The 21,090-nt window shown below is 38.4% G+C and overlaps 1 protein-coding gene across 1 annotated transcript in view; it reads left to right on the forward strand.

Annotated features, from left to right (window-relative positions):
- Nucleotides 1–20,623, forward strand: part of GBE1 (1,4-alpha-glucan branching enzyme 1) — a 353,762-nt gene extending 333,139 nt beyond the window's left edge. The window contains exons 15-16 of the mRNA XM_079766240.1: nucleotides 9,864–9,981; nucleotides 19,874–20,623. Of these exons, the coding sequence (XP_079622366.1) occupies nucleotides 9,864–9,981; nucleotides 19,874–19,930 (175 nt within the window). The 3' untranslated portion in view covers nucleotides 19,931–20,623. The remainder of the gene's footprint in view (nucleotides 1–9,863; nucleotides 9,982–19,873) is intronic.
- The last annotated feature ends 467 nt before the right edge of the window (nucleotides 20,624–21,090 follow it).

Here is a 21,090-nt window from a genome sequence, read left to right on the forward strand (position 1 = left end):
GGAGTTCATTTTTTCGTGTCAAATCAGAGACCTATTTTAGATGAAACTGTCACATCCTAGCTTATACTAGATGTGTAGTTCTGTTTTACACTTAATTAAAATATGTGGTTGTCATTTAAATTTTTAATGAAGATAGTCTTCACAAACATGAACGTATCTGTAGCCCATGCATGAAGCTATTGCTTTTACCATGGACACAAAATTTTTAATATGAACTAAGAGTAAACAAGAACATTGCCCCTTATAGAGGTTTCGTTTGGCATTCATTTTATTTTAAAATATAGTTTTATTACATTTAATAGTAAATTATGTATTTATTTTCACATTACTGTCTGTTTTGATTTTATTTTTAAATTATTATAGTATTGGGATATTTTGTAAACAAAAATCAAGGGAAGAAAATAAGCTAAATGGATATTTTCCCTTGAAAATAAGTAATAAATGCCACATTGCCATAAAATAGTTAAATCGTTTTGAAAAAATGATTAAAATATCAGAACTTATTTACAGTGATGTATATTTATTATCATATATTCTAGGCCACAGAGAGATGGAAATGCCTCAAACACACACACTCTCACACACACACACACACACACACACACACACACACACACAACCTCACACTACCAGAGATATACATTTGTAAAATATACAGCAACACATCATAGTTGTTTGGTACTCCTATATTTGGAAACAGACTACAGAGAAGAACGAAATGTTATAATTTATGGTCCTTTCTGTGGTTCAGGACAATCAACTAGGCATAATTTAGCTATATCAAATAAAGGGACAAATCTATTTGAAATGATATACAGCCATAACTGAAGTTTTTGTGGATTATTGCTGGCAATAAATGAAATTCAATTTATGAAACTTAAAAAAGCAAGGGTTACATTAGAACAGTTGGCAAGTCCTGTGCTGGGTAGTTATATTTAGATTGTCACAAACATAAAATTCTCCTTGCTTTTCAGTACCTGCTCTTACTCTACCGGATGTTTTTTTATAGTTCCTCAGAATTTCATATTTAATGTTTTCTGCCTTTGATATAGATTCTCCTGTAGTTTACTCAGCTCCCAGAAATTACTGCAATCATAATAATATGGGTGGGATGATGAAAGATTCAGATCTAAAAACAACATGCTAGTTTAATGTCCATAACCTTTTGACCTTCTTCACCCATTCAACACAACCCCCACTCTTACCTCTGTCAACCACCAATTTGTTTTCTGTATCCATGACCTTGGTTTTTTGTTTGTTTCTAAATATTTAAATAGTTTTAAATGATATCCCAATCATCTACTTAAAAAAAAAATTCCATCATTTTCCCCCCAACTATATTTTCCCAAATTGAGCAAGGTAAATATTTTGGATCAATATTTTGTATTTACCAATTTTGTATTCATCAATTCTGAGATGTACATTTTTTATCACATTTTATCACATTTTTAATATATTTTTTTATTGATTTCAGAGAGGAGGGGAGAGGAAAAGAGAGATAGAAACATCAATGATGAGAGAGAATCATTGATTGGCTACCTCCTGCACGCCCCACACTGGGGATAGAACTGAAACCCAGGTATATGCCCTCACCTGAAATTGAACTGTGACCTCTGGGTTCATAGGTCAACACTCAACCACTGAGTCACACCAGCCAGGCTTAACATGTCTTTAATTGGGATTTATCTTACAACTACAGGCCTGATGCACAAAATTCGTGCAAGAGTAGGCCTTCCTTCCCCTGGCTTCCCTCTGGCACCCAGGACCCGGGCTTCCCTCCAGCACCCGGGACCCAGGTTACCCTCTGGCCACCAGCAGCACCTGGCACCCAGGCTTCTCTCACAGCCCGGCTTCGTTCAGAAGGTTGTCCAGAAGGATGTCCAGTCTATTTAGCATATTACGCTTTTATTATTATAGATGATTACCATGATAATTTTTTCTTTTTATTGCACACACACACACACACACACACACACACACTTCATCTTAAAATGACGTCTTACATCTCAAGATACATGGGAACTTATCACATTTGCCATCTTCATGGTCATCTTAGACACTGGAGAACCCCTTTCATTGTTACTCAGTTTGAAGCCTCAGGGGATTACCTATAATAAATTTTCTTAGCTTCATCAGCAGGAGTGAAGTGCAGAATGATATAAATGATAGTACTTCTTACATCAAAATCCTTGTACTTTGAAAGACACTTTATCAAGTGGCTGAACAAACACAGCAGCTTTTGAAGTGTTTGAAGAGCCATTGAGTTGAAGAATCTTCATGCCTTCCCTGGTCTTTACTCTTATTAGTACAAGTCTTCAGAGCATGCCTCTTACTGGGTTCGGATTTAAGGACATAGATTATAAAATAATGCTTAAAACTTCTTACCTACTTTAACCTGTTGATAGATATATCAAATACTTAGGAAGCTCTTGAATCTGAAATAAGAAATCATATTTTAAACTAGAGGTCTGGTGCATGAATTCATGTCCAGCGGGGTCCCTTGGGCTGGCCTGTGGGATGGGGCCAAAACTGGCTCTCTGACATCCCCTTAGGGGTACCAGATTGCAAGAGGGTGCAGGCCAGGCCAAGAGACCCCATCGGTGGACGATCGTGGCCGGGGAGGGACGCCAGAGGTTGGCCAGCCAGGGAGAGACCCTGGGAGGGCTCCAGGGCATGTCTGGCCTGTCTTGCTCAGTCCCAATTGGCCAGACCCCAGCAGCAAGCTAACCTACTGGTCAGAGCATTTGCCCCTTAGTGGTCAGTGCACGTCATAGCAACTGGTTGACAGGTCAACTGTCTGCTCCCTGGTGGTCAGTGCACATCATAGCGAGCAGTTGAGTGGACTTAGCATATCATTAGCATATTAAGCTTTGATTGGTTGAATGGACCACCGGATATTTAGCATATTAAGCTTCTACTAATATTATATAGGATGACATATTATATAGGGACCTATTTTATCTCCTTTAAAATTTTTCCATAATAATTCTATCTTTCTATTATTCTTTTCCTATTGTATTTTCTCAAATTGAGCAGTAAACTTTTGGTTTAATATTTTATATAGTATTTTATATTCACCAATAAAATGACCAAATGAACCTAATGAATAAGAAATGGATCCGCAGCCAATGTAGTAAACTTCATAGACATTCAGACTCTATATGGAATGTGGAGAATTCAGTCTTTTAATGCCAATCTTTTAAATTTCTTTAGATTAATCATTTAGATGACTGTTGCTTTATCTGCTTTTCTTATTTTTATTCTCTGCCATATTCATTATGACCTCTTTATTCTTAGGTCTCAACTCTAGCATTAAACAAGAAACTTCATATGAAAACATTTTGCCTGGTTCTCAGCATAAAACTGGTGTCTTCTTGTAGAGAGTAGGGTAATTAGATCTACATTTGAATTACATGTGTGTTCCATCTCAGCCACTGAACTGATTGTGGGTCTTTGAGTACAGAAGTTCCCTTCTTCCACTTTTGTTTCCCCAAATTGAGCATCAGTTTCCTTACCATCTGTGTATAGTCAGATGTACATTGAAAATCTCATTGAGGTACCTATGCATGTCCACTTGCACTATCTGAGTTTATCCAAATTCCTATCCACTGACCACTTTTAGATTCCTGACTGATTTCTCTGACTTGTTATTTTCCTTGTCTATTTACTTATAACCCTGATGTCCAGGTTAATTTTCTTCATTGTCATAACCTTTCTCACAAACCTTTTTTTTAATTATTGTTTTGCATTTATTAGTTTTTTTTTAATTAAATCTTTATTGTTGAAAGTATTACATATGCCCCCTTCCTTCCCCCCCATTGACCCCTTATAGCTTATCCTGTCCCCCGCCCCAGGCCTTCACCATCCTATTGTCTGTGTCCATGTATTATGCATATATGCATACAAGTGCTTTGGTTGATCTCTTCCCACCCACCCACCTTCACCTTCCTTCTGAAATTCCACAGTCTTTTCCATGCTTCTATGTCTCTGGATCTATTTTGTTCAACAGTTTATTTCATTCATTAGATTCCACACATGAGTGAGATCAACTTGTCTTTCTCTGGCTGGCTTATTTTGCTTAGCATAGTACTCTCCAGGTCCCTCCACACAGTCTCATAGGGTAAGAGATCCTTCCATGATGTAAATGTACCACATCTTTTTTATCCTCTCATCTGCTGTTGGGCACTTGGGCTGTTTACAGGTCTTAGCTATTGTAAATTGTGCTGCTATGAACATAGGGGTGCATACATTCTTTCTGATTGGTGTTTCAGTTTTCTTAGGATATATTATGAGAAGTAGGATCACTGGGTCAAATGGCAGTTCCATTTTTAATTTTTTGAGAAAACTCCATACTGTTTTCCATAATAGCTGCACCAGTCTGCATTCCCACCTGCAATGTACTGTATGGTTCCCTTTTCTCCACATCCTCACCAGCACTTGTCATTTCTTGATTTGTTGATGGTAGCCATTCTGACAGGTATTAGGTGAATTGTCATTTTAATTTGAATCTCTCTGATGTAACTTTGAGCATTTTTTCTTATGTTTCTTGGCCTTCTGTATGTATACTTTGGAAAAGTTTCTATTTAGGTCCTTTGCCCATTTTAAAATTAGATTGTCTTCCTTTTGTTAAATTGTATCAGTTCCCTGTATATTTTATAAATTAACCCCATATTGGATGCATCATTGGCAACTATATTCTCCCATGTAGAAGGCTCACTTTTCTTTTTGTTGATGGTTTCTTTTGCTGTGCAGAAGCTTTTTATTTTGATGTAATCCCATTTGTTTATTTTCTCCTTAGTTTCCCTTGTCCTAGGAGATGTATCTATAAAACATATTGCTATGAGAGAAGTCTGAGATTTTGCTGCCTATGGTTTCTTCTATGATTTTTATGGTTTCACAACTTATATTTAAGTTTTTTCTCCATTTTGAGTTTATTCTTATGTATGGTGTAAGTTAGTGGTGTAGTTCATTTATTTTGCATGTATCTGTCCAATTTTCCCAACATCATTTATTGAAGAGACTGTCTTTACTCCATTGTTTGTTCTTGCCTCCTGTGTCAAATATTAATTGAGCATAATGGTTTGGGTTGATTTCTGGAATCTCTATTCTGTTCCATTGATCTACATGCCCATTCTTGTGTCAGTGCCAGGCTGTTTTGAGTACAGTGGCAGCCCGCCAACACACGGTTCCCCTCCTCCCCCCCTCCTTCCCTCTTTCCCTCGCTGCCGTGCCACCACCGCGGCGGGCAGGCAACCCTGGGGAAGGGAGAGGATGGGAGCAAGACAAACCCTTGTGTTGAGAGCTGACTTTCAATAGATCACAGCAAGGGAGCTGCTCTGCTATGTATGAAACCCCGACCCAGGGGTTTAGGTCTCTATGAATGGTTTAGCAAAGGGGCTGATGGGGGCCGGCCGTCCTTGGGGAGGAGGCATGAGATGTTGGCTGTGGGAGCGCAGTGACCACCAGGGGGCAGCTCCTGCATTGAGCATCTGCCCCTGGTGGTCAGTGTGCGTCATAGCTACTGGTCGACCAGTCATTCCAGTCTTTCGGTCATAACGGTCACTTAGGCTTTTATATATATATAGATAGCTACTTATTTATTGCTGTTTTCTGTATGCCTAGGTTTCTCTCTATATTTCATTTTCTCATCACAGCAGTCCCTTTAGTATTTCCTGCAGTGCTGGTTTGGTGGGGATAAACCCCTTTAACCTTTTTTGGTCTGTGAAACTCTATATTTCACCATCTATTTTGAATGATAGCCTTGCTGGATATAGTAATCTTGGTTTCAGATCCTTGCTTTTCATTACCTTGAATACTTCATGTCATTTCCTTCTGGCCTGTAGAGTTTCTGATTAAAACCAACTGACAGCCTTATGGGAGCTCCTTTGTAGGTAAGTTTCCTTTGATCTTGCTGCCTTTAAGATTCTCTCTTTGTCTTTAATTTTTGGCATTTTAAATATGTGTCTGGATGTGGGCCTGTTCAGGTTCTTCTTGCTCGGGACACTCTGTACATCCTGAACTTGTGTGACTTTTTCCTTCACCAGGTTAGGGAACTTCTCTGCATAATTTCTTCAAACATGTTCTCTATCCCTTGCTTACTTTCTTCTCCTTCTAGCATACCTATTATGAAAATATTGTTACATTTCATGTGTCCCACTGCTCCCTTAAGCTGGCTTCCTGTTTTATTTCTTGTTTTTTTCTTTTTGATTCTCTGATTTAGTGATTTTTTTTTTCTACCCTGTCCTCTAATTCACTAATCAGATCCTCTGCTGTCCCTAGTCTGATGTGTATTTCTTCCATTGTGTTCTTTATTAGTGCTATGTCAATCTTCATGGTTACTATGTCTTTTCTCATGTTGTTGAGCATCTTCGCCATCATTATACTAAACTTACTAAACTCTATGCCTGATAAATTTCTTATCTCCATTTCTTAGCTCTTCTTCTGGAGAATTCTCTTGTTCTTTCATTTGGGGCTTTTTTTTTTTTTTTGTCTCCCCATTTTGGCTGCCTGTTTGTGTTTGTGTCTGTGTATTAGGCAGATATGCTATGTCTCCCAACCTCTAGCACAGGACAATATCAAACACGGTTTGTGACTGACCCTGAGTACCCTGTTTGGAGCTGTCAGCAATCTACAGCTTCTGGCTCCCTCTGCTGGGGCTGGGTATCTTTGGAAAGGACCAAGATGTGCACCAGGATTTGCTTTTCCTAGCTCGGTATTAAATCAGACAAAGACTCAAGGCCTTCAGAGACCTGCCTCTATCTGCAGTCCCATTTCCACTCTGACTTGATTAGCCTCAGGCTATCGACCTGGGGATAGTGAAGTACTGCCTGAATGAGAGAATAGGGGAAAAAATATCCAGTTCCTCAAATAATCTATTTTAAAATTTTTGTTTTAAGCAATATTCTGGAAAGATGAGGCTTTCCTGATACTTGAATGATATGTGGTAGTAATTTATAATGACTAAGCTCTTTCATAATCATTACTTTGAATAAGTGTTTTAAATCATTGGACTTTCTGGAGTTAAGGGTTGCATTTTCTAAAGGGAGTTATTGTGTTCCCTAGGTAATATACACAGAGGGCTGGGTAATTCCAAAAATGGCCACAGCAAAATTTTTCTTCAAATTATAGATCAGAGAAATAGGTCTAAACTGATGTTTTGAAACTTTCATTATGGGTTTTGAAAGCTTTTCCTTTATGGCTACAAATTACATATATTAAGTGAGTAGATTCTAACCATTTTTAGTATGATGATCCCTTTCAATGTCAAAAAGAAATGGATCCTTATATAACAGTTGTTCTGAAAGAACAATTTCTCACTCCTTGATTGAGAGATTATATAGGCAAAAACAGTATAAATTCAGTCTTTTTAATGAATCTTTATCTTATTAATCAAATAATGTACATTATTTGAAATACAGTATCAAATGTGTATAATAACATAATTTAGTCTTCAAACAATATCTAATGCTCCTGTAGATTCTCACTCCCTTGTAATAACATAATCCCTCATTTGGTGAGGCCCTTATGATAACCCGACTAACAGTGATGATCATCCCCCTGATTGGGATCCGCTGCTTTTAATATATTTTATTGATTTTTTACAGAGAGGAAGGGAGAGAGATAGAGAGTTAGAAACATCAATGAGAGAGAAACATCAATCAGCTGCCTCCTGCACACCTCCCACTGGGGATGTGCCCACAACCAATGTACATGCCCTTGACCGGAACCAAACCTGGTACCTTTCAGTCTGCAGGCCAATGCTCTATCCACTGAGCCAAACCGGTTAGATCGGGATCCGCTGCTTTTAATGTTACACTTGCTTTCTTCTGACATTGCTACCAATAATCTATGTTGTTAAAACCAGCAATGGTTATGTTTTTGCTTTCTGAAGATTTGTATAAGTATTTCATTAATTAGGATGAAGAACGAAAGCTAAACTTGTTTTAGTATTCCTTTCATTCCACAGTGCTTCATTTATTTACTGTGTCTCCAATTACTTATTTTCACTATTCATATTTTACCACTAAATAAATTGGTGTGTTCAATTTATTTCTAGCTATGTTTAGTGACTTTAGAATGTGCCTGTGCCCAATAGTCATCTTTTGAATCTCAATCTCTCTCTGTTTCTGTGTGTGTGTGTGTGTGTGTGTGTGTGTGTGTGTGTGTGTGTGTGTGTGTTTCTTCTTTAAACACGCTAATGTGTTGATTATCCATTTGAATTTGAATCAGAGCAGGGTGACCTGGATTGATTGGAGCCACCAGTCCCAGCAAATTTCCTATAAGCAAGTCCATCTGAATCTCCTACCTAAACAGGGTTCCCTAGGCATGACAGTGATGGTCATTGTTTGTTACCTACTTGTACTCTTAAAGTGATAATTTTGCTATAATAAAAATATCCAAACATTTCTGAAATTACAGATTTATATACCAGAAAAGAAACCCATAAAAATACTTAAACCTATTTATATCCCTCTTTAGACTAAAGAAATTTAAGATTTCTCAGTATGGGTGGACCTGGAGATTATTAGTATTATGCTAAGTGAAATAAGCCAGTCAGAGAAAGAAAAGAACCATATGATTTCACTTATATGTGGAATATAATGAACAAAATAAACCAACAAATAAAATAAAAACAGACTCATAGATACAGAGAACAGTCTGACAGCTGTCTGAGGGGAGAGGTGTGTGAAAAAGGTGAAGAGATTAAGCAAAACATAACAAACAAACAAAAAAACTCATAGACACAGATAATAGTATGGCAATTACCAGAGGAAAAGGGTGGGTGGGAGGAAGTAGGAGAGGGTTTAGGGGGCAAGGATTAATGGTGATGGAAGGAGACTTGACTTTGAGTAGTGAACACATAATACAATATACAGATGATGTATTACAGAATTATACATCTGAAACATATAATTTTATTAACCAATGTCACCCCAATAAATTCAATTTAAAAAATAAATTTAATATTTCTAAGTACCTATTACATTTTCTTGTGGAGTTTTGTATCAAAGTGTCAAGTCTAGATATTCTGAGCATAATAAATTTGAACATAACCATAGTTTGTTTTGTTGTAAATAGGGTAATTCTAACATGCCTAATAACTCAATGAAGAACCAAATGTTAAATTGTAGCAAGATCATGTGATTGCAGCATGAATCCTCCTGTGGCGTGATGGATAGTATCTTGACATGATCTTGTGTGTTATTAGCAATGTGCTGGCTGTGACCACTGGGAGGAGTAAGCTCACTTGGTTGTACTCTTCAGACCACACATGGACACTTGGTTCACTCTGTGTTCCTCCCCTTAACCGGGAACTGGAAAACTGGAATTAATTCAGAGATGGGAAGAACTAAAAAGCCTTACCAAATGAGGGCTGACCAAAGGTTCTGAGATTATATTTAATATGTAGTTACTAATATATAGAAAACACATAGAGATAACGTAACTATTATTAAATATTTGAATGGTTACTGTTTTTTGAACTTATTCCTTATGGATTTTCTGGGTAGAAATAATCCCAAGCAGTAAAATTGCTCTTCTCAGTGGAGAATTTCTAACAAATGGAATGGATTGCATTAAGAGAGAGATAGATTCTCCATGAATAGTACATTCAGACCCAGGCTAGATGAGCAGGAGATGAACTGTGGTAAGAGGATAACCAGGATCCCATCAGGGTGTGGACTAGGTACCTATGAAGCCCTTTTCAAACATGAGAATCTCCGAAATCTAATAGGAATGCATATTTAGCACAAATTATGATTTCACAGTGTTCAGCATACACACTTTTAAATTGCTGTCTGAGAACATACTTTACCATGTCTCATTCGACTCCTGAAACCGGTCTGATTCCTTAAGAACCATACATTCAAAATTGTGCTCGATTCGGATGAGGCAGAATACGGAGGACACCAGAGACTGGACCACGGCACAGATTTCTTTTCTGAGGCTTTCCAACATAATGGGCTTCCCCATTCTCTCCTGGTAAGTAAGGTTTTTAAGATTTTTTCATTGCATTCAACTTTAATCCTTTATTTTTAAAGTGATGTTTATGTCCAAAGAGATAAATTTTTAACAAGCAACATGCAAAAATTTGGGGGTAGGGTGAGTGGGAAAGGATAACTATGGTCAAAAACCAAATGCAATGCGTGGTCCTCGACTGGATTGGGTTTTGGAAAACATGGGAAGGGGCATTTGGTGGGAAAGCTTGAATTTGATAGGATTGAAAGTTATTTCTCAAAAAATAAGAGGAAGGCATTTTAAAATGTTTTCTATTATGAACATTTCTATTTTTAATGCCACAGTTTACTTTCTGTCTGTTCTTGCTTTCTCTAAATATTAACCAGATTTCTACATTATTGACTGTCTAATGAAGTTTAATTTAAAACAGCTTAAAAGAATCAAGAAAAAAATATTATTTTTTCTTTCATGCAGTCAGTCAGAGACTGAATTCATTCCATTTATAAAATTATCTGGTTTCTTCATATTATGGAGGAAAGCATTAAATTATATAACTAATTTTCACTTTGTGTTATTAACATAAATAAAAGAATATTGCTTCAAACTACTAGGTTTAAGTTCTTTCTAAAATGTATAATTTAGAAACTTTCCAGATCTGAAAGAATTCTACTTTATTGCCAGATAATAAGCTCAACTCCACATGCACCTGCTCTATATTTTTTATTTTCCTGACGAGTTATGTTCCTGCTTGTCTCTCTCACCATCATCTTCCCCCCTCTTGCATTTCTTTGACTCAGATCTGCATTGTTTTCACCATAGGAGGTCTTGGATTAAGATTTGTTTTATTTTCTCGAGGCAATATATCTAAAATGTATAGATAGCTTTATTATAGCTGTTAAATTCTTTCACTTTTCAAAGTTTAAGTCAAGCAGGAGAATCTATGTGGAACCCTAGCTTCCTCATTTTTCTACTATATTCCCTCCTCTTTTTAATATATATTTTTATCGATTTCAAAAGGAAAGCGAGAGAGAGAGAGAGAAAAACATCAATGATGAGATAGAATCATCAATTGGCTGCCTCCTGCACACTCCCTCCTGGGGACTGAGCCTGCAACCTGGGCACGTGCCCTGACCGGGAATCCAACTGTGACCTGCTGGTTCATAGGTCAATGTTCAACCACTGAGCCACACAGGCTGGACTAGTTCCACCTCTTAAAGTGGTGCCAGCATCTCACTTTGTAAAGCACCACATTATATACAAAATTGATGTTCCAAAGACAGTGGCATGAAATAAATGAAAAGGGCAAGATGAAGTCATTGAGTAAAAGCTCTGAAGAAAGTGCAGTGGCCACAGGAGATGTAGGTGTTGCCCTAAGTATATGTGTGTACATATGGGTGGTGGTGGTGATACTGATATGTCTTGAGATATAAATATAGGTGCCTATGCATTTTTCAGAGTGAGGGCTGTAGTTTGTCAGAACATTCAATTTTGCTATGTAAACCAAGAGTGACAAACACAGTTTCTGAAATGAGTAAGAAAACTGTCTTTAAGCTCTGAAATAACCCAAGAGTTAGCGACCCCTGAGGGGTTGGGGAAGGTAATTCATCTTGTAAAGAGAAGTCACACAGAAGCAGCAACTGTTTGTGAGGAAGCTGAACTTGAACCAATTAAACTAGACAGAAAGGAGAAAGATTCAGACAGCAAAATTTTATGTAATAAAATTCTTTACTGAAAACACCAGAGAATGTCAAGGCAGAGAATCTAGGATCAAGCCCCTGTCTGCCATTTACTGGCTTTGAGAACTTGAATATTTTAACCTTCTTGTGCCTCAGTTTCCCTCATCAGTATAATGAGGATTAGTAAGAGTGTTCTCCCTACAGCAAAAGGTTCTTAGTAGGCATAAATTCATTAGCACTGCCAAGCTTTTTGGAAACTTCAAATTGCTATTGCACATGTATTTTAAAGTTATTATTGTCGTGGCTATTCAGTCATTTTTAGGTATTTTAAGTATGTCAAGATAACTAGGTGCCTTGAAGACATGCAATTAAGAAGACCTCAGCTTTGTGGAAATTATAAGATTATAATTTATAGCCTTTAGGGGTGGGCACAGACTATCTTGGCATCCTTTCATTTTTGTAAAAGCAGAGATATGCTGCCATAATTAAAACAAGCCAACTAACCAGTGGCAGGAACAGCCATGAGATTCCTTTTCAAGCACTAATTGCATTGATCTTGCAAGTATGAAATGTGCAGTTCTAAATTGGCAGGTGGAATGGAGAATATGCATGACTCAATAACAGGTGGAGAGGTACAGTATAGCAAGCACCCGAGAAACAGAATGGAGAGAACTTAGCCGCTGCAGGTAATAGAATTGTGATCGGTCCCACCAGGTCTGAAAGGTGAAGATGAGCTGTGTCTCCCCCGCAGAAGCCGCGCCTTGTTTCCAGAGATGGCAGGTGCTTCAGGAATTACTTATTTAAATGTCTTTAGGCTCCAGAGGAAGTGATCACTAGTTTTAATGTAAGAATACAGGACCACAAATAGACCAGAAAATCCAATAAAATAGGTTTCTTCTTGCCAGACTTTTCCTTCAAAAAGCCAGAGGAAAAAATGGCACTAAAAACCAAACCTCTCATAATGGAACTGATTTGTGTACGCTGGGATCCAATCAAGTTTCTTGACCATGACCAGAGTGCTATAGGTCTCATTTCATCACCAGATCACTTCTGCCTCCCACGTGCCTAGAATAACAGGGGAAAGAGGGACAAAAGTATAACATCCCTTCATAAAAGTTCAGTCCATCATAACTAGTACACAGTATTGCCTAAAGCTTAATTTATAAGCTCAATAATCCAAGGGATCTGCTGAATAAGTATCAAATCTGTTTTCAAAGATAGCAACAAAAAGGCAGGAAGGAATCTTAAAATCCCCAGACCCGCTGCAGCAGCACCGTGCCAGCCAGCGCCCTCTGCACACGCTCCCTCAGTGGACACAGAGCGGAGGAGTGCAGGTGTGCTGCTGCTGAAACGCATTTGCGAAGTCAGAGAATCTCACAACTGCCAAGAGGCTATAGGGCAGAACTGCTTTACTGGCCATTATGGGAAAGCCCATTTTAGCATAATAATTTCTTTATATTTTGGTTTCTGATACAGGAGCTGATACATCAGTGCACTGGAGCCAGGGGGCTGGGGTGGGGGATGGGAGGTGGGGGAGGAATCTTTCTTTCTCTTCTTTGGTGCATAAATTAAAATTTCATGACACAAATGGAAGAGCAGAGATTATTGAACCTGAAATGAAATGATTAGATTCCTTTACAGTAACTCAAACACATCAACGGTGAAAGTGAATAAAGCAATAGTTTTAGCATTTATTACTTTCCCAGGTAGGCTCCTTATCATTAAGAAGTATATCTGTGTACAGTAGTCCTCCCTTAGTCACAGGCATGCATCCCAAGACCTCATTGGATCCCTGAAGCCACAGATAGTACTGAACACTCTATGCTATGTTTTCTCCTACACGTACATATCTATGATAAAGTAAGAGAGTAACAATAATGATCCTATATAATAAAAGCCTAGGCGGCATCGCGCGACATAATCACAAGATGGCCATGATGTTGTCACAAGATGGCTGCCACAAGATGGCCGGCAGGGGAGGGCACTTGTGGGCGATCAGGCCGGCAGGGGAGGGCAGTTGGGGGCCATCAGGCCAGCAGGGGAGGGCAGTTGGGTGTGATCTGGCCAGCAGGGGAGCAGTTAGGCATCAATCAGGCCAGCAGAGGAGTGATCAGGCTGGCAGGCAGAAGCAGTTGGGGGCAATCAGGCAGGCAGGCAGGCAGGCGAGCATTTAGGAGCCAACAGTCCTAGATTGTGAGAGGGATGTCCGACTGCTAGTTTAGCAGGATTGGGCCTAAACCGGCAGTCAGACATCCCCCGAGGGGTCCCAGATTGGAGAGGGTGCAGGCCAGGTTGAGGGACTAAATTTTGTACACTGGGCCTCTAGTTTATAATAAAGTAGAAGTTTATTTAATGCAAATCAACTAAACCTGGGAACTACCAGTGGAATGACAGGTCACTGTGACACGCACTGACCACCAGGGGGCAGATGCTCAATGCAGGAACTGCCCCCTGCCTGCAGGCCCCAGGCCAGCCAAGGCAGGTGCCATCAGGGGTCCCCAGTTGCCCCGCCAGTTGCCCTGCAGAGGCAGGCGACCAGCGGTGGCGGCAGGGGGGCGGAGGGGATGGGGCTGGCTGGTGAGCGGGCCAGGGCCACCCCCTGATCTCCCCACTGGTTGCCTCCTGCAGAGGGAGGTGACCTGTGGCGGCAGCAGGGGGTGGGGCCGGCAAGTGGGTGGGGCCAGGTCGGTCAAGGCGGGTGCCAGTGGGGGCCCCAACTACTCCCACCAGTTGCCACACAGATCAGCCCTGATTGCTGGCCAGGCCTAGGGACCCTACCCATGAATGAATTTCATGCATCGGGCCTCTAGTACCATAATAAAGTTACATGAATGTGGTCTCTCTCAAAATACCTTATTGTACTGTACTCATCTTTTCATTTAAAGGAAGCACTTCACTGCTTCTCACTGGTCTCTCCTAATTGCCAGCATTGCTACTCCTGCATCTAAGGGCATTATTAAGTAAAATAAAGGGTACTTGAACACTAGCACTGTGATACTGCCACAGTCATGTGATAACCAAGACAGCTAAATGACTAACCGGCATGAAGTATATACTGCCTACAGCCTGGAGATGCTGACAAAGGGAGGATTCACATCTGAGGGAGCTGGAGAAGGATGGTGGGAGATTTCACCGCGCTACTCAGAATGGTGTGAAATTTAAAATTTTTGAATTGTTTATTTCTGTAATTTTCCATTTAATACTTTTGGACCACGGTTGACTGCTGGTAATTGAAATTGCAGAAAGCAAAGCCATGGAAAAGGGAGACTACTGTATTCCTATTCTAAATTTGAGGGTTCAGAAGTAAACTTTTGGTTTAAATATGGGAGTTGGCATAGATACATCTTTTTTATTGTTCCTCAGCTGTAAGTATTGAAACTACAACTTAGCAGTTGGGAAATGTCTTTTACTCTTTCCAAAATTATGAAAATGTTTAGTTTTTTCACACAAAAATATCAAACTTCTTAGAGTTTACTCTGTTTAATATTTCTAACCTAGAAAAGATACTCTATATTTCTATATAGAAATAGTTATTGCAGCACTTTTCTGATAACCCTAGTATAAAATAATGAATTAGAATATTTTTTCTTAGAGCATATGTTATGAAAATTAAAATTATTTTATGTTACTCATATTGTTCAAAATAATTTGAAATATTTTTTATATAACAAATATGTATGTAGACATGGATCTAATGAACTTTTCATTGAATGATGTTCTCACCCTTCTATTATGTACTATTGGTAAAATTAACAATTTCTAAGAACATTTTTAAATTAGCCTTTAAATTATTTTTTGCTTAAAATTATTTTTAAATATTCTGTTTTCAAAAATTCATACCGTTTTATGTAATTAACGAGAGTCCCGGTGCACGAAATTTGTTCACTTGGAGAGGGGGTCCCTCAGCCTGGATTGCGAGAGGTTGGCCAGCCAGGGAGGGACAGTTGGGGGCCATCAGGGACTGTGGGAGGGCTCCAGGGCGTGTCCGGCCTGTCTCACTCAGTCCCAATCGGCTGGACCCCAGCAGCAAGCTAACCTACCAGTCAGAGTGACTACCTCATGGTGGTCAGTGCACGTCATAGCAACTGGTCAATCGGTTGACTCTCTGCACCCTAGTGGTCAGTGCACAACATAGCAAGCAGTTGAGTGGCCTTAGCATATCATTAGCATATTACGCTTTGATTGGTTGAACAGATGACTGGACAACCAGACACTTAACATATTAAGCTTTTATTATATAGGATTTTTGCAATTTAATTATGATTCTAGATGAAGATACTACTTTTCCTGGATTACATAGTACAGTAGATTATTATGTTATCAGTTGTTTTTTTAAATATATTTTTATTGATTTCAGAGAGGAGGGAAGAGGGAGAGAGAGAGAGAAACATCAACAATGAGAGAAAATCATTGACTGGCTGTGTCCTGCACACCACACACTGGGTATCATGCCTGCAACCCGGCCATATGCCCTGACTGGAATCAAACCATAACCTCCTTGTTCATTGGTTGACGCTCAATCACTGAGCCAAGCCGACCAGGCAATCAGTTATTTTTTTAGCCATATTAATAGTTGGCATAGTGATTAAATCAGTAAGGTAGTCAAAAATCACTGTGTAGATTACTATGCATTGTGACTCTAATTAACGAATTGGATTATACTGTGGCATTCTGGTTTCTTGTGAAGAGTGGATTATAAATATAGCTGGAAAAAAATGAAATTCATGGCCATACATTACATCTCCTATATTCATAATATGATCCTAGCTACAAAGTGTTTAGGGCTTCGTGGCTAATAAATGGGCATAGTAAATTTATCAGCATATATCATCTGTTACATGCATACTAAATGGTTTTTATATGCATGTCTGAAATATAAAGTTTATATTTAAATATATTTAAACATTTATGTTAAATCTTAAAGTGTGTTCATATTTTTTCTATTGCTGTATGAATCAAAACCATTTTGGAATTAAAATTATAAAATGAGAGTTATAGCGCCAATACTTAGCACTAAATTATAGAGCCCCCAAATTGTGCATGTCTGTAGTTGTCTCATCATAAGGATTAGGTCTGATTACCTTAAGTCCTTTGGTGTAATTGGTAGTCATTTCCTAACCACTAAGAAAGCTGATTTATATACTTGGAACCCTAATAAAGAAACCTCAAAATTTCATATATAGTCAGAGTAAAGAAAAATCACTCGCTTAGGGAAATTCTTTCCTGTTGCCTGTCTTTAAGGCTCTAGAGCAAAATAAACACATTCTGGTAATTAATCCTACATGAAAAAATGCTATAATTACACAATATTCCAGTTAATGATAATATACAATTATTAACTGAGGGTTTTGGAGCAGATAGTTTTAAGAGGTCTCTCATGTGACTGGAATAGGCATCATAAAGCTTCTTCCATAAAATGACCGGCATCATTTAGTGAGAGTTCTTGGAGCATTATGGGAAAAACTCAATGCTCATATTGCAAGCATTGAACTTTTTATGTCATCCCTTTGTTTTACTTTTAAATTTGGGCAAGCTAAATACCAAAAGATCACAGGACAGGATTGTTTCTAAATGATCAATTTATAGATATTATTTAATATTATTAAAGAAATCAGCCCTTGCCGGTTTGCCTCAATGGATAGAGCATCAGCCTGCGAACTGAAAGGTCCCAGGTTCCATTCTGGTCAAGGGCACATGCCTGGGTTGTGGGCTCGATCCCCAGTGGGGGACTTGCAGGAGGCAGCCAATCCATGATTCTTTCTCATCATGGATGTTTCTATCTCTTTCTCCCTCTTCCTTCCTCTCTGAAATCAATAAAAAAATATTTAAAAAAAGGAAATCAATATGAGGTTATGACTCAAACAGATACCAAAACTGAATAGGATCCAAATAGGAGGTTGACCTGACATGTTGGTGATCTGTCTTCATACATTGCTTGACCACACACTGAGTAGGGACCTGTCAATTATTTGTCCTGGGCCTGACTTGGGTGTTTCACTGCATCTTTCTCAGGAGACTTGCACTTATCAGAATCTTTTGTCTGCATGTTGGACCATATAATACCAGTGAAATGTTTCTAATGTTAAGGGAACTGAAGTTCTGATACTATTGAGAAATTTAGATTGTTCTTCAGTTTTAGAATACTCCCAACAAAGCAATTCAGAACCATGCTGATTATATCCTGCTATCCCACTAATTAGTAATATCTAATTACTCTGATTCCCCAAACGAAACATAGAATAGAGTAAGGACATGGCAACCTCCTTTGAAAGGGCAGGACACTGTCTTTTGATTCAGGCCTGTTTTGATAGGACTTAAGAGGGAAATGGTTGAATCTGACTGTTGGTTTCTTTTATTTCTCCTAAGTTGCTTTATTCTGTGTTGCTTTAATCTATAGCTTGATTATGGAAATATGCCATTCTTTGGACTGGATCTGTCTGGATCATTGGTAGTAGTCCTCCTTTGCTCATGGGTACCTCCAGCTTCCTTTTGTCACAAAGAAAAAATAGTGAATGGAAGGGATTGCATCAGTAATTAAATTGTGATGAGGTTTAAAAGCTATATGACCTTAAAAATAATGTGCAAATTTTAGGTAAACAAATTGTGGCTTTGAAATACATGGTTTCTCCTCAATTAATGACTGCAGGGCTATAATATTTATCTTTAGAAGCACTGGATTGCAAATCAGACTGGGAGACATTGAGCTACCCAATGACTATATTTATGATGTTTTTCTCAGATGATGATGATCATTTTTTAAATCATCTTATTTTTCATTGAATATGAGAAAAACTATTCCCTAGTTACTAAATTCACATTTTAAATTTCTCCAAATGCCATATTTTAAAGTTGCTTTCATCAAAACTAACCAACTATATTGCTTTATTTGATTTTTTAAAGGAGTTGTAAGAGTTCTTTATCATGGAAACCTTAAGGGAAAACATTGTGTTCATTTGCAGAATTAAGATGCATAAGACATACAGTGCACATATTGATTTCACCATTATTTATTCTTTTATTCATTATTTCTTCTTTCATCCAATAATTTTTGGCAACTACTAAGAGAAGTATGAAGACATATGGTCTCTGCCCTCATAAAGCTCAGAGTCTAGTGGGGGAGAACTGATCATAAACTTGAAAAAAAAATCACAAATTGTGTTAAGTGTTCAGAAAGAAACAAAAATGGTGCTGCGATAGAAAATGAAATAGAAAAACTGTCATATCTAGTGTTATCAAGAAACACCTCTCATGGAGCTGGGATATTTCAAGATCCTGGAGATAAGGGAGTAGCCAGGTACAGGGTGTTGTGAGCACGGGGCACAGCATGGCAGAGGCCCAGAGGAAGGGCAGGCTGAGGTGTTGCAGGAACTGAGAGGCCCTGTGGCTGGAGGTGGTGAGTATGGAAGGGGAGAGAGACAAGTGGTGCTGAGCGGTGATGAGGGATGTGCTCAGACAAAAAAGGAGCTGTGTCCAGACTCTGCAGGCATGGAGAGGGTGGGTATTCTTTTTTCAGTGCAGTAGCAAGCTTTTTGATTGTCTTAAATTGGTGAGAGCCTAAAATACACTTAGGATACCTTATATTACTTTTAAGTTTTTGTTGCTAAAATGATAGGAGAAAATAAAAACAAGATGATAAGCAGTGCTTCGTATATTACTTTTATTCACCTGAATAGACTAACCTTGTGACCTGTAGGGTAGCCTTCCTTTACCACCTCATGGTGCTGGAACAGCAATGAGTGCCATTTACTAGTATATCCCTGTCTGGGGAATTTGGGTTTTGTGCAGCGTATGGAGCCCTCTAGTGGCGACTGCTTTATTTATTTATTTTAAAAAATATTTTTATTGATTTTTTACAGAGAGGAAGGGAGAGAGATAGAGAGTTAGAAACATCAATGAGAGAGAAACATCAATCAGCTGCCTCCTGCACACCCCCTACTGGGGATGTGCCCACAACCAAGGTACATGCCCTTGACCGGAATCGAACCTGGGACCTTTCAGTCCACAGGCTGATGCTCTAACCAGTGAGCCAAACAGGTTTCAGCGGTGGTGGCAATTGCTTTAAATGAGTCTCACAGTGATGCCAGAACTGTTGGAAAGGTGGCATTGAGGCTCCTCAGAGCCTGCAACATTGTATGGGTAACTCTCACTTTAAGCATCTGTGAGAGCATCGTACCCCTTAACTTAATGACATAACATTCAGTATTTCTTTCAATTGCACTGACATGCTTGTGTTGACCTAGGTGTACATTCCAAGCCGAGTGGCCCTCATCCTTCAGAATGTGGATCTGCCCAACTGAAGAGCCCGGATTTCAGCTCCGCCAGGGAAAGATGTGTGTTTTGTTTTCCTGTTCTCATTGTCACATAGTTTAAAATGTGGAAGCTCTACAAATACAGTGCCTAGCCAAAACATCAGATGTCTGAAATTAAAAATTGGTTTATGCAAATGAATGTCAAACTTTTCTTGAAGAAGTAGAAGGGAAATTTCAGGCATTTTAGACTATATTTTCCAGATATCTAAGCAGCTAGAATTCTTAAATCAAGTATTATATATCATGTCTTAAAACAACATTACTTTCCTGGTCAGTTATTTGATGCTTTTAAATTCTAATTTGAATCATGTGTCATGCATGATCATGTTTCTGGTGGATGATCCAGTATTTTCTTAAGATGGATATTTGGAGGCTTTACTTGTTTTATTATCTCTTGGTCTAACTTAAGAGGTACCGAGATTGTCACAGTGTTTTTTTCAAACTACCTTTAGAAATAATGTAATAAATATGTAGCCATACTATAAAATTAAGAAGTATTATAGGTAATATAAAAGTCATTATCTATGAACTTATCCATGCTTCATTCTCATAAGTGCTTTTAGTTTTGTGATCTCTTGTTCACTTAGTATCTTGGTAGATGCTGATATTCAGTCTTTCTGAAGGTTGTAACATTTCAGAAAATGTCTTTTACTTTCAACAAATAAAAAATAATTGCAAGATTGCCTTTTCTAATGTTTATTTTGCTGTACTAGTATGGGGGTTGATTTAGAACAAATATTAAAATGGCTATCTCACTTCTGATATCTTCCCCACGAATATGCACATGTGTATGATAGACTAGGCCTGAGGGTTAATAACATTGTTTCATTAGGTACTATTTTGTAACTTGAATTATATTAACCAACTCAGATATCTCAGCTACTTTCCAACTGTAAACCTGTGCACTGAATTAACTATCTTGACTCTGTGGGATACCCAGTCATGAAATTACTCCTCCGTATGAAATAGTAGGCCACAGATTTCAAGTCATTGATGGGTAATTCATTCATAACTAAGAAATTACAGTGTACTTATCAGACATAAAGTGTCTATTACTTTTTTAAAGATCTAATTTTTTTCCCTTTCAATTAGTACTGACTGCTTCTTTTTGTTGTTGTTTTTAGTCTGATTATTTGTGGCTAGTAAGG

This window comes from Cnephaeus nilssonii, assembly GCF_951640355.1.
Source record: "Cnephaeus nilssonii genome assembly, chromosome: 3".
Lineage (NCBI taxonomy): Eukaryota > Metazoa > Chordata > Mammalia > Chiroptera > Vespertilionidae > Cnephaeus > Cnephaeus nilssonii.